The 13,983-nt window shown below is 33.0% G+C and overlaps 1 protein-coding gene across 4 annotated transcripts; it reads right to left on the reverse strand.

Moving 5' to 3' along the window:
* Positions 1-5,262: 5,262 nt before the first annotated feature.
* Positions 5,263-9,985, reverse strand: LOC118060831 (uncharacterized). 4 transcript variants are annotated; one of them, XM_035074122.2, is made up of 2 exons: positions 8,018-9,985; positions 5,263-6,333 (listed from the first exon to the last, which is right to left on the reverse strand). In XM_035074122.2, exon 1 carries the CDS (start codon positions 9,864-9,866, stop codon positions 8,022-8,024), a length of 1,845 nt encoding a protein of 614 aa, XP_034930013.1. In that variant the 5' UTR covers positions 9,867-9,985; the 3' UTR covers positions 5,263-6,333; positions 8,018-8,021. The 4 variants fall into 4 exon arrangements, with proteins under 4 accessions (XP_034930013.1, XP_034930024.1, XP_073262076.1 ...); XM_035074133.2 differs by having other exon boundaries at positions 5,263-6,364; XM_073405975.1 differs by lacking the exon at positions 5,263-6,333 and adding an exon at positions 7,492-7,506.
* Positions 9,986-13,983: the final 3,998 nt, after the last annotated feature.

Here is a 13,983-nt window from a genome sequence, read left to right on the forward strand (position 1 = left end):
TTTTTTCAAGGAAAAAAAAAACTATCAGTTTCGTGGCCGCGTAGCATAGACCCACATCTAGTATACACCAAAGCTCACATCAGAAATGAAAGACAGAATTACAGATTATATTGATGATCGCATTAGTGACTAACTAGTCTCCACACATAATTAATGACGTTGAATTAAGATAAAGCATTTAGTAACAACATCATTAAGATATATGGCTTTTCGTGTCGCAATATGTAATTCACATGATCCAAAAAGGGGCAAAACAGGTGCAAACACAGGTGCAGTAACTAAGAATTAATATTAATTTCACTGTATTATTTTTCACTTTAAAATATATTAAAATAATATTTTTTTTATTTTTTAAATATTATTTTTAACATTAGTATATCAAAATAATATGAAAATATAAAAAATATATTAATTTAAAAAAAAATTAATTTTTTTTAAAATACTTTTTAATCACAATAACAAATGAACTATCTAGAAACACACGAAGGCTTGACTTCTAATTTTTTGCTGGAGGCCATGCTGTAACTGTGAATTCTATCTTGGCTAGTCTTTAAATCAGACAACAGTAAAAGGTGAGTGAATTTATTGATCAAAATAAAAATGGTATCTAACAAATTAAAAGAGGAGTGAATTTATTGTTTCCCTCTTTACAAAGAATTGTTTGTTGTTTTTTTTTTTAATTATATCATTTAATATTAAATTTATTAGGGATTAAACTTCATAAAATTATTTTAATCTCATAACTCGAGTTACAGATTTAACAGATAAACTTGAATTCACTTAGGGTTTTTTATTTATCTTTATTTTTATTTGAATTTTTTTTTATTTTCATCTTTCAATATTGAATTAATCGAGAATTATATTTTATAATTTATTTTGATCTATATTTTATAAGGTTGTTCAAATCATATAATCTAGATTATGATTTGACAAGTTAAACTAGTTAATTTTTTTTGTGTTTTTTTATAATTGAAAAAGGCTTAGGATATAGATTGAGTGAGCTGATTTGGGTCAATTTTTTTTAAAAAAATAAAACATGAAATTATATATATATATATATATATATATAATAGGTTTTTTCACTTACCTTACCTAAGCTATATCTCGCTTCAACGAGTCACTAAATCAACTTTTTTTTTAGTCTTGCGGATGAACCTGTGTTTGGCTAAATTTCAATTTTTTTTTTTTTTGTTAAAATTAAGTATGGGTTTGTATTTTTTAAATCGTTTTGATGTGCTGATATCAAAAATAATTTTTAAAAAATAAAAAAAAATTCATTGACAAGCGTATTGTGCCACCTCAGGACCCGGCCCCGAATTCGTTACGCTTGTTTTCTGGGCTCCTTGGAGTCTAAACTCAGTTGAATGTGCTACGATTTTCTTTATTACTGTTGTTGTTATGGGGTTTTATTTATCTTCTTGAAATGGTTATGTGCATCGCGGCATAGATTCAATGAAAATGCTAATTTATTTTTCTTGTACAAAAAAGTAAGCTAGTTTATGCTAAACCTGTTAACTTTTGTGTTTAAAAGCTTCGATTACCATATCCTCTAATAGAATTAATTGTCACAAAAGATATATTTCTTTAAATTTAATTGAAAAAAAAAGAAGAAGAAAAGATTTGTGAAAGCTTGTTCCAAAATATCCTTGATGCTAATACAAATAAAATGATAATATGTTTATTCCACTCGTTTCATCGTGTATTAGATAAATTTTTTTTAACAAAAACAGATGAATGTATGAGTGTTTTTAATATGTTTTTTTAATATCAAGAAAAAATATAATTATGAATTAAAAAGCTAGTGACTACATATAATAAAATAAAATGAAGACTTGTATGTGTTAATAAATATATAAAAAAATTGATAATGCAACATTGTGTATGAAAACTCAACTTAATTTTTAACATAATAGAAGAAAGAAACAATATTACAATTATATTTCACTAAATCATGACTCTCTTAACTAAGAAACATGAAAACATAAATTACTCTAAATGAAATAAATCTTAAAATGCATGAACTGATAACTATGAAAGAGTTGTTAATATCAATTACACTCATAAAACACCAAACACACCATCATTAAATATTAAAAACTTATTTGTTTTTGCGGTACAATACAAATATTATAGACCACAACAAAGACATCAAATTGGTACTTTACTATAATGCATCATGTGGTGCACTACAAAAACAAACATAGCCTAGACCACAAGCAATTCAAATCTAAACACAAGCATTAAGAAAGACACAAGTGGATGTGTCATGTCCTTAGAAAAAAACAAAAAACAGAGGTCAGATGTTGTTGAGTATGGAAAGTTAATCCCAATTTTTAAAAAAAGATTCATGTGTGAGCCTTTATTTATTTATTTATTTTAGGAATGTGGCGGATGTCCACCCTAAAGTTTTTTGAAAACAAAAGTCAAGTGACCCATCACCTATTTCTTTCCATATTCTGATCATAATAGTGGCTGGAAAACCGATGTTAGTTTTTCTTTTTACATAGAAACCTAATTTTCAATCTATTTTCAACCTAAACAAACTCATAAAACACAATATACATTGTCATAAACCTGTATATAACCTCAAATTACCCAAAAACTTGTCAATGAACTCAAAATCAATCCAAAACCAAAAACATTTTGAACTTAGAACTTCCATTTTAATTAATGAAAGTGTCAAATAACATCTAGATGAGACTCTCCTCAACGAATGAAATTCATTAACAATAAGATCAATTTTTTTTTATGAGCTAAATTGGTCTCAACAGAGATTTTTTTTCTTTATCACTAGAATCCAACAATTTTCTCTCTTTTTTCTTAAACAAGGAATTGAAAAGTAAGAAAAATAACTTTTTGCACCATAATTAAAATTTTCAAATATTAAGAGGCCAAAAGCTATATTATAAATAGTACAAGGACTAGAGTGATTTTTTCACAATATTTTTTTTATAATGCAACCCTTTTCCTCCTTTTTTTTAAATTTGGTCTCTTTTTTTTTAATTTTATCCCTACTTAACAATTCTTGATAAATCAGGGGCACACAAGGATGCCATTGAAGAGAAATAAAATTTGAGAACTAAATTATAAAAAATTTCATTCTGAATTACTAATTTTAGGTTTTGTCAAGTATTAATGATTTTATTATATGAAACCAACAACATGACAGTGTCTAATGCCAACCTTCCCAATGATTTTTTCACTCGTCTCTTAATTTATCTTGTTTATTTTGTTTGTTATTGCATATAGCTTTAATTTTTCAAAATTATTTTTTCTTAAAGAATATTAAATTAATGTTTTTTAAGCACTTTTCATTGATTTTAAAGTGTTGATGTTAAAAAAAATATATAAAAAATATTATTTTAATACATTTTTAATTTTGAATAACACTCTACACCATATTATCAAACACACAATAAAATTGCTTTTGGGTTTGGTTTCCATCACAAAATCAATAACTTTATATTGGTATTTTCATCCTCTTGGTTTTCACCTTACTACTGGTTGTTGTTCATAGCTTATGAAATGAAATAAAAAAAAAAACTAATTGAATAAAATCACCTAATTATCAGATAAATTGATAAGAAACCAAGATGAAAATAAATTAATTTTTTTTTTACCTATATCACCATCAGAAAATTAGCAACTAAGATCGTGTTTTCATAGTTTTATGATATAATGCTAATTAATTCATAAATATCATAATAACAAAATAATTTGAGGATGATGAAGCTAAAGTACAAATTAAGTCGCTTTCTTGAAGGCACAAAATCACGTAATGGTGATCTTGCTCAGGCATTGGTCAGGTCGGTTTTTAATACGATTTTCATTGTTGGTAGAATTACATCTGATGGAGCAGAACAAAATTATTTTGCACATCATCTCAACCATATAATAGCCCACCATTTAATATAATATAATATACTTCAGAGTACTTCAGCAAACAATCAATCACATTAAATATTTCCATCTAAAGATATTTAATAATATATTAAAATATATTTTTAACATTAATATGTTAAAATAATATGAAAACATTAAAAAAATTAATTAAAAAAAATAAAATATAAATAAATTTAATTTAACTTTTTTAAAAACACAATAACAATTTATATCTTGAATCACTGTTAATATAAGATTAAGAGCTTGTTTAGAAATATAATTACAGTTATTTTTTATGTTAAAATACATTAAAATAATATATTTTTTTATTTTTTTAAAAATTAATTTTAAAATTAATATATCTAAATGATTTAAAATAAAACAAAATTAACAAAATCATTTTTTAACTTTTTAAAAATACAAGTTAGCCTGGATTTCCGAACACTGTCCAAAATCCTAACACTGTCTAAGAAACGAAGGTGTTGTAACGGTGGCGTGGATAAGCTTAATATTTCCCACCCGGTGGGTGTGGGTGTGTTTATGGAATTCAACTTCCAGTAGAAAAGAGATTTAAAAGCGGGTATGACTTCAAAACTATTAAATTAATTTTTTAGTATTTTTTTTTTTGGTAATTTTAATATATTTATATTAAAAACTAAAAAAAAATATTATTTTAATATAATTTTAAAAAAATATTAAAAAAATACGCACACGCACACACTTGAGAAGACATTATCATGTGCAAACAGTTCACAGGCTGAAGGTCAAAGAAGGGAACCTCACAGCACAGAAATTACTCCTGTTGGAAAGTGATTTATGGTACTGACAAGTGACCACTGACCACACACCGAAGAAATATTAAAGAATTGAAGTGAAGTGGGGTGGGGACCATCCTAACTCATTTAAAACATTGCTGTGTGTGTGTGTGTGTGTGTCAAGCCTACGCACTACCTAGTACATAGGACCCTTGCTAGCTTCAATAATTCCACCTTTTTCACACAACGCATGAAACACGGTTCACATTCCAGAGCCTTGGAAAGCCGACTTCCATCTACCTTTGTTTTCTTTTTCTTTTTCTTTTTCATACTTCTTTTGTAAAAATATATAAAAATAATTATTTTTTTTCAATTTTTTTTTATTCTAGCATCACATTGATACTTGAAGGGTATGTAAAATGAGTATAGAGAAAGATGGAGATGCTAGTAATATGTGGAAGAAGATCTGCTACCTATGCATGGTCATAATATTTAGCTCATCTCAATATTTAATTAAATTGTAGACCCGTAGGATCATACAAGTCAATTTAAAACTTTTAATTTTGATATACTAAAGTTAAAAATTAAAAAAATATATATATATTTTAAAAAAAAACAATTTTAAAAAACATGCTACACTGGTAACACTGCTTCCACGCACTACTTCTTTATTGCATGCCCTAAGCAAAAGCATGAAGAGAAGCAGGCAAGGAGAATCGTGCTAACTAACCTCTAGAAATCAATGACTTCACGGAATGCAACTCCTGTTTCTTAATTTAACGACTTCCTCCAGTCTACTATTATATAGAGTAGCAGCCTTCGTCTCTAGCTGCTAATCACGCAGAAAGAAAACGATAATAACCATGCTTGGATGCCAAAACATGCATGAAACCGTGATTGTCAGCGTGTGCTTGCGCACCGGTAAATAATAAAAAGCTTTAAAACAGACCAGTCCTTCACAGGACTACGAGGACGACAGAAACACACGGGATCAATCTTGAAAGTTTGCAACTGGACATAAGAAAATTGTTGTTGTTACCTGCACCAAGGTGGGGAGGGAATCTTACCAGTCACAGGCCGCACCGTTCCTCACACACGAGAAGTCGGGGGGGATGGGAGGAGCCATTGTCACTACTCTGCATGGTTTGCTAATAATATATTGATCAGATCATGTGCAGGCATGCAAGACTTTGAAAATGAACGCTATGGTCTCCCATGCAATGATGTAGCAGCATACACAGAGAGCATGTATATATTAAGTTCTGTCAGTGGCAAAACGTAAAACCCAGCTGCTTGATGAGGAGCACTAAACAAAATGAGGGTAAGGATGTTTGAGCAATCACAACAAGGGAAGGATAAGACTAAATGATACTCGGCTGAGGAAGAAGATGCATCTTAGGGAAACTAAAAGGTGGATTAATGGCACAGAAACTATATCTTGGAGAAGTTAACTGTCATCAATGGACAATAAAGCTTATTCGGGCGTGCGTTTAAGAATTGCACGTGCATTGTCGTCACAGGGAAACCTCATGTCTGGGAGTGAGAACAGCAGATGATACCTGGATAGCCCAAATGAGTCCACGGCCACTTCTAACGAAAAAGGGTTGCAGGGGGCTACATCACTTATAGGAAACTCATTTCCATCATCTCACAAAATATTCCTTGAGCATCATACACTGCTGAGGAGCTGGTCAACCTACATGCCTTTCAGAATGAAGATCAAGCTCCTGGGCACGATTTTAATTTCAAAATTGATCAAGCAGCAAGTATAAAAATGCACGAAGACTGAACAAAATGCAACACTTCACCAGGTACACAAAAGCGTAGCTGTCAACAACTCGGTGAATCCATGAGAAAGAGTAGAAGCCTAACACAAAGGTAATGCAAGGTTTCTGGCCTGGGATAAGTTAATAGGGTTGCAGATTGCATGCATCTGTTATTGCAGCACCAGGATTAAAAATTGAGGAGTAACTCAAAACTGTATTTTACACCCTTCAATCAGTTTAGCGACTTCACATGCTTTTCAACATGGAAATCATTTAGCAACTTCGAAAGAAATCCTGAAAAATCAACCACCTTTACTCCATTTTATAATGAAATTTCCTAGTTCTGAAATGTCTAACAAACTGGCTAGTTATGAAAATCCTCTGCATATTAGGTCTTCAGTTAACGGGGCTGATATGAACACTAGTGGGTGAGGGCTCTGCAATTAGCAACTGGAACGCTCAGCTGCTGCAGTGCAGTCTATCTCTACAGGCCCTGCATTCAGGCAAAAATGCTCCCCATCCGATTAGCAGCTCCAAAAAGTCCAGCATTCCATTGCTAAAAGACTCTGTAGCTTGCAATTACATGCAACAAGTAGCTCTCCAGAGTTTGTTGTCTTTGATACACTGTTGGCCTTTAAACTACATGACTTGGCTTTTCCTTTTTTTTTATTAGTCAATTTTTGCTAATCAACTTACCAGACTTGATAGCGTGACATGAGATCATCTACCCTAAAAGTGCTATTTCTATTCAAGTCCTAGAACGTGCTTCGCTGATGTACCTTGAAAGTGTGAAATAAGTAGATTAGTTTCCCTAAAGGCACTATTTCAACTAAGAAGTTCTGACATACTTCCAAATTTATATTACACAGGAGCACAGTAAGTTGCAGCTGTGACAACCTCTCTCTCTTAAATTTCATGGAAACCTGAACTCTATATCTTATCATTTAAGTTTCTACCTTCCAATTAAAATCTACCACCAAAACAGAGCATGAAAACAGAAGGTAGTAAATTCAAGTAAAAGTGGACACTAAAGACTACCATATCTCATCTACTCACTTCCTTTAGTTCATCACGCAACTATCGGGAAGGGTAACCATGGAAATCTGGAAAAAGCAATCAATCAATAGGAGGAACAAAACAACACAAGGAAGTGCAAGCAAACTTATTCACAAAGCTCAATGGAAACAAAGAAATAAAAGTGTAGCAAATCACCGCAAGACAAAACTTCAGGCACACATGCAAAAGAATTCATGCAATAGATAAAAGACTATCCAAGTTTCAGTCATGACAAACCTCTCAGTCATTCACTGAACTGAATTTTGCGCTGCTCTACTTGCAACCAAACACTCACCAACATCAAAGTCCAAACAGAAGAAACAAACCATTCCAGATAGTTAAGAAGTAACTAACTCAACCAAGATAAAATTAGATTTCAACTACTAGGCAATTCTGCAAACAAAATGCCCAAAAGCCAAAATGCCTGCAAAATAAAGATTAGATTTCAACTACAAGGCAGTTGCGTAGACAAAATGCCAATAACTCTACATGATTATACTACAACATTACAGCAAACTGCTACGACAACAAAGTAACAACAAGAAGGAAGTGCCTTACATCGCTAAGTAGCCTTCACCTTATCATCCCCTACAACCGAAAGTATGGGCAAGGTACTTAAAAACTCATCAAGACCCTCAAAAAACCCAATCCCTTCAATATTATCCTCCTCCCCATGCCCAGGCCCATTCCTTTGACTTGGTCCAGGTGCAGCCTCATCCACCTCATTACTAAACATCACATTCAAATCCAACTTTCCCAAATCTTTTGCTGCCTTCCTTTTGCCACAACTCCCTTCCCCCTTTTCCACCATCTCCTCCGGCACACTACCCCCACCATCACCATCCTCATTTTGAATATTTTCTGTTCCAGCCCCTGCTCCTACCCCCTTCTTCAATCTTTCATTTTGTGATTTTTTCGCATGTTTATTCGGAGTTCCTTTCCCCTTTCCATTTTTTGCTTTCTTTCTCTTTTTTACACCCCACTCATCACCGGAATCAGACTCATCTTCACTTGTGTCAGAGATATCTATATACACATCATCTTTATAAATCACCTTTTGCTTCACTTTATTATACATTTGACCACCACTACCAACAGCACCACCAGCTGGGAAAGGAGTGGAAAACATTGCAGAAAACGGAGACCAATTACTACCAAACTCATTACCTCCTTTCTCATTATTACCTGAAAACCCCAACGGAAAAAAACCCCAGCAGCAAAAGTATGTATCTTTACCAGTCACCGGTGGTGCTGGTACCATGACAGCATGAAATGCCCTTCTACAACTTTGACACCTTAGAATACACTCCTCATAAGCTTTAGGATACTCGTAAAGTATATAACAATAAGGACACGCAGTCCAAAAACTCGATAACTCTGGCTCACTCGCATTCGCATGCTTTGTCCCAGTTGCAGCAGCAGCGGTGAAGGTGGTTGCGTGCTTCATCGCTTGCCTCGAATCAGTGGCACTCGGTTTTGGCGCTGATCGAGATAAGCCCATCACAACCTCTGGCCGAGTTGGTTCAGTGGGAATCTTAGACAGAGTTGACTGCTTATTTGGCTCAGTGGAAGACTTCAGCGGCGTAGGCTCACTGGGAGCCTTAGACGGGGTTGACAGCTTATTTAGCTCAGTGGCGGCCTTCAGCGGGATAGGCTGCCGAGTTGGCTCATTGGGAGCCTTAGACGGAGTTGGCTGCTTATTTAGCTCAGTGGCTGCCTTCAGCGGGGTAGGATGCTTAGGCGGTTCGATTGGTTTCTGCTGAGGCTGTCGCCAAGTTGGCTCGGGATTTCTCTGCTGAGTCTGTGAACGAGGTGACTCGGCGGGTTTGGTCTGAGAGGGGAACCGAATTGACGACTCAGGCATCCATGGCATACTGAACTGCGGAACAGGCCGAATCGGCTCAGGATTAGACGGCGGTTGCTGTTGAAATGGTGGAGGTGGCGGTTGCTGAGTCACGAGAAGACCGAGCTGACTCAGTTGTAACTCATGATCATACATTGCCTTCTTAGCAGGATTCGAAAGCACCAGCCAGGCCTCCGACACAAGCTTGAACGCCTGATCAGCGAAGAGCAGCCGGTTCCTCGTCGGGTTGAGCAACAAGGCGAGCTTCCGATACTGATCCGCAATGAGTTCGAGATCCTGGGTCAAGCGACCGAGTTGGAGAATCATATAGTAATCATAGTGGTGATTGTTCTCGACGCGTAACTCTCCTGCGAGGAGAGTGTCGGCAACGGCGATGATTTGATCGGAGAATTCGTAGAGTCTCGGGTCGGATTCTCGGGCTCGGATCGCGAAGCTCTTAGCCCCGTGCAAGTCACGTGCTGCTAAGAGTTTCTCTGATATAGTTAACCACCGCTCTGCTTCTACTCTGTAACCGTTTCCGCCTCCGCTGCTGCTACCGTCCATTTCTTTTTGTTTCTCTCTCTAAAATTATTCTCTCTCTCTCTCTAAAAATTTTATTGGTCTTTTCTTTTAAAGGGCAGAGGGGAGAGAGGGAGGAGAGAAAATTGGGGAGTGGATATATTGTCTGGACGAAAATGGACGGGTGGTTTCAAAGAACTACGTAAACTGTCTGCTTTAAGGGACTTGAGGAGGGGTTCTTTTGGTCATTCTGAAACCTGGTCTCCTAGTGTTGTGTTTTTGTGCTGGAGATGGGGAGCGTGTGATGTTGAGGGTGTTTTGGCCATTTAAGGAGGGAGATCGGTGTTTTTGTTTGTTTATGGGGATTTTAATGAGGGGTATTCTGGTCATTAGATACGTGGTCCGGCACGGAGACTGTCATGGAAATTAATGGAGGGTGTTATGGTCATTGAAATTGGGAGCTTATGTTGAGAAATGGAAGGGCTGTTTTGTCATGTGGGAGAAGAAAGAAGGACTGGTTTTGATATTGTTAATGGCAGGAGGAGGGTTCTTTGGGGGGTAAAAAAGGAAGAAGAGGCTGGAAATGAAGAACAGCTGAGTTGGGACACTTTGGTGGGTGACGGACAGAAGGGTTTCTTACAATTTCCATTTTAGAAAAATCCAACTAAGGTTCTGTTTGGCATTACAAATCATTGTTATTTGAAAGTAAGAGTATACGTATTAATGGGATAAATACAGGCATTGGTAGCCCATGAGCAGGGGAGAACCACTGCGTCTTCACATATACTCCCTACAAAAGGCCTAAAGCCTGCCTGTATATTATATTATTAACAAAAACTAAACCATGCAGTGAATTTTTATTGTTTAATTTGATACTTGAAATTATTACTATTATTATTATTATTATTATTTTGGTACAACCGAGCCTTTTTGAGCTCAAATTATAGTTTAATTACATATTGTTTTCTTAGATGAAGGTTAGATTGAAAGATAAAGGATTGAAATGATAAAAGAAGGTAAAATAGGTAGTATGTATGCAATTTATTTAAAAAATTCATTTTAGTCTCTTATATTTTTAAGTTATTGGTGGTTGGTCCTATAATTTTTTTTAATATATAAATATTGGTATTAAATTTTATTTTCCTCTTTTTTAGTTCTTTTTTATATGGAGAAAAAAGAGGAGGTCACCAGATTTCAGTTTGGAGAGAGAAAGTTATCATTGAGAAAAGATTTTGGCTATAAAAACAGTTGATTTCTGTATCAAAAGTTTCACATGATGAGAAGAGTTAATATTGAGTGTTTTTTACATTGAAAATACTTATAAAATAGATATGGGCTCGAGAAGAATTTTGGTTTCAAGTTAATTTCGGATTTTGGGTTGTTTTTATTGTGTTTTTAGAGGCTATTGATTGGTTTAACAAGATTACTAGCGTGTTTCCTAGGAGTTTTAGGTTTTTTAAAAAAGAAGGTTAATATTAGTTTTTGGGTAAAAAAGAATCTTCTTTTTTCGGTCACACCAATAGTCGGATTATGAGATTTCTAGATGACGTGTTGTCTGCTGCAACATACCTGCTTTCTTCTTGATTGGGTCAGGCGCTAAGCCGAGCTTGCCAGGCCCAACAACATTTAGCCTGGTTTACCAAGCTTAGCAGCGTCTGGTCTCTTTGTTTTTTTCTAAAAAATTATTTTTTTATATTAATGGCTTTTTATACGTGTATTTAAAAATAATTCTTACATTTATGTTTTAATTAATATTCCTTCTCTATGATTGTTTTGGGTTTTTTTTAGCCTTTGTAGAATATCAATTATTTTTAATTATTTTGAGTGTGTTTAATTTTTTCATAGGTTAGTATGATTCATCTATAATTTTGTTTAGTATATTTTATATAGATTAAATACTTATTTTTTATAATACTTTTAATACATAATATTTTTCTTATTCTTTTGTTTTATTCAATAAATATTTTGTGTGTGTGTCAAACTCTATTACAAATTAATTTTTATAAATAAGTTAATTAAACATAACTAGATAAATGACCCGTATTATGATATTAGATATTTTTTTATTGATCTCTTGATTTTTTTAATTATGTTTTTATTTATCGTTAATTATATATTTTTTCATTTATTTACACAATGGTTCGTGATTTATTTAGTTAAATGTGTGCATAAGTTTTTTGATTTACATTTATGATTTTTAATGTAAAAAAAACACGTTGAGAAATTCTATGTGTTCAAGTTTTTTTTTTATCATGTATTGGTGTTTTTAATATGATCCTTATTCTTATTATTTCTTTTTTTTTAACTCTTTTTTAGGAGTTATATTGTTTTTAATTTCACCTTTCAATCTAAGTTGATAGTGTATTATTTTTTTATTTATTTTGGTCCTCATTGATTGGTTATGTGTGTGTGTGTGTGTTTGTGTTTTTTTTTTTTCCTGTTTGCTATTATTGTCTTTTTTTTCCCATGTGATTCAAATAAAGCTAGCTTATTTAGTTAGTCATGATTATAACCTGAGTTATTGGATTTCTCTTATTTTTTAAAACATCCTAGCAACGCCTAAATTTTTAACTGGAAAAAATAATCAGGACTCGTAATGTAACACAATCACCAACCTAGTAACAAAACCTAAAAGAACTTGATGTTTTCCTATACACACACTAACATTTCATTGTGGATTTCTATAGTAAAATTATCATTTTGCAATTTACAATTTAAGTCTTATAGCATGCATTTAAGGATAATATTATATTTTTCATGTGACACATTTGCTATTACATGATTGAATAAGGGGGAATGAGTCTTTTAACCTTTTTTATTTGTATAGTGTAATGTCTAAAATACCCTCAAAACTTGAAATTGTTTAACTATAAGGGCACGAGTGTATTCAGTTTTTTATTCTTCTTGGCATAATGTATTTATTATAGTACCTTTTAAGTCAAATAATCTATAGCTAAGATTAAGAGTTTTTTTGGTCCTTTTATTATGTATTTTTTTAAAAAAATATTGTGTGGGTTTAGGGGCAATTTGATATTGCATAAATTATTATTATTTTTTTTAAAAAAAGAAAAGTTGGCAACACGTGTGGGAGGTGTTTACGTCTTTTTAGCGATGTATGTGGCGCTTTCCAGTGCCCGACACCACATTTCAAGATAGTGTTCAATGTGTATTACTTCCCCCTTCATGGTTGTTGTTACTCATTTTTAGGTCTTTACACAAACAAATACAAAAAAAATAAAAATAATTGTCAGAAGAAAGCCAAACACACACACGCACACACCAGTGAAAAAAAGACATCGAGGTGCCTAGAAAATTGCCAAATATTGGTTGAGAAAGTTCAAAAATAAAAAGATTGAAATTTGACAGAATATTTTTCACTGATAAAGGTCTTATTGACAAATAAAATTCAATTTTAAGGAAGAAAAGTCCAAATTAGATGTTTAAGGACTCAATTAGATTTTATTGAAAGATTAATTGAGTTCATGAAAGGTTTGATTGCAAGAAAAAAAGGATTTTTAAGTCAATTTAGGCTTTAATTGGAAGAAATTAAAGTTTGGAGGTTGAATTACAATTTTTAAGAGTTAATTTGGTTAAATCAAGGGCTTAATTGCATAAATATTGAAGTTTAATAGGCAATTAATGACTTGATTGAATAAATCCAAAATCGAGAATCAAACTAGAAAAAGCGTATAAATATAGGAGCTAAAATTGACCAAATCAGAGGCTAAATTAAAGAAATTGAAAGTTTGTTGATCAATTGATGGTCAAAATGCACAAATTTAAAACTAAAGATCAAAGTGGAAAAAGTGGTCAACTTCAAGGCTGGCATTTGAATTTGGTAGGGATGTAATTAAATTGATTCTTAAAATCAAAATCTCAATTGAGGACTTGATTGAACAAATTACAAATTGAGAACTAATTTGGAAATATACTTTTGACGTCATGTTTTTTTAAATGAAACAACACATTTTGTTCAAAATGACGTTGTTTCATTTATTGCTACACACATACACAAAAAACTCAAAATGGCGTTATTTTGAACGACATTGTACATCTTCTTCTTCCCCTGAACACGTTATAGGCAGAAGAAGATTGTTCCCCTGTAGCGCCTCCTTCCCTTTCTCTCTCAAATACTCAAAAACCCGACACAACTCACCCATGG

The sequence above is a fragment of the Populus alba genome, chromosome 17 (genome assembly GCF_005239225.2).
Source record: "Populus alba chromosome 17, ASM523922v2, whole genome shotgun sequence".
Lineage (NCBI taxonomy): Eukaryota > Viridiplantae > Streptophyta > Magnoliopsida > Malpighiales > Salicaceae > Populus > Populus alba.

Coding starts and splice junctions, on each gene's coding strand:
- LOC118060831 (XM_035074122.2), bottom strand. CDS start 9,866: ATGGACGGTAGCAGCAGCGGAGGCGGAAACGGTTACAGAGTAGAAGCA.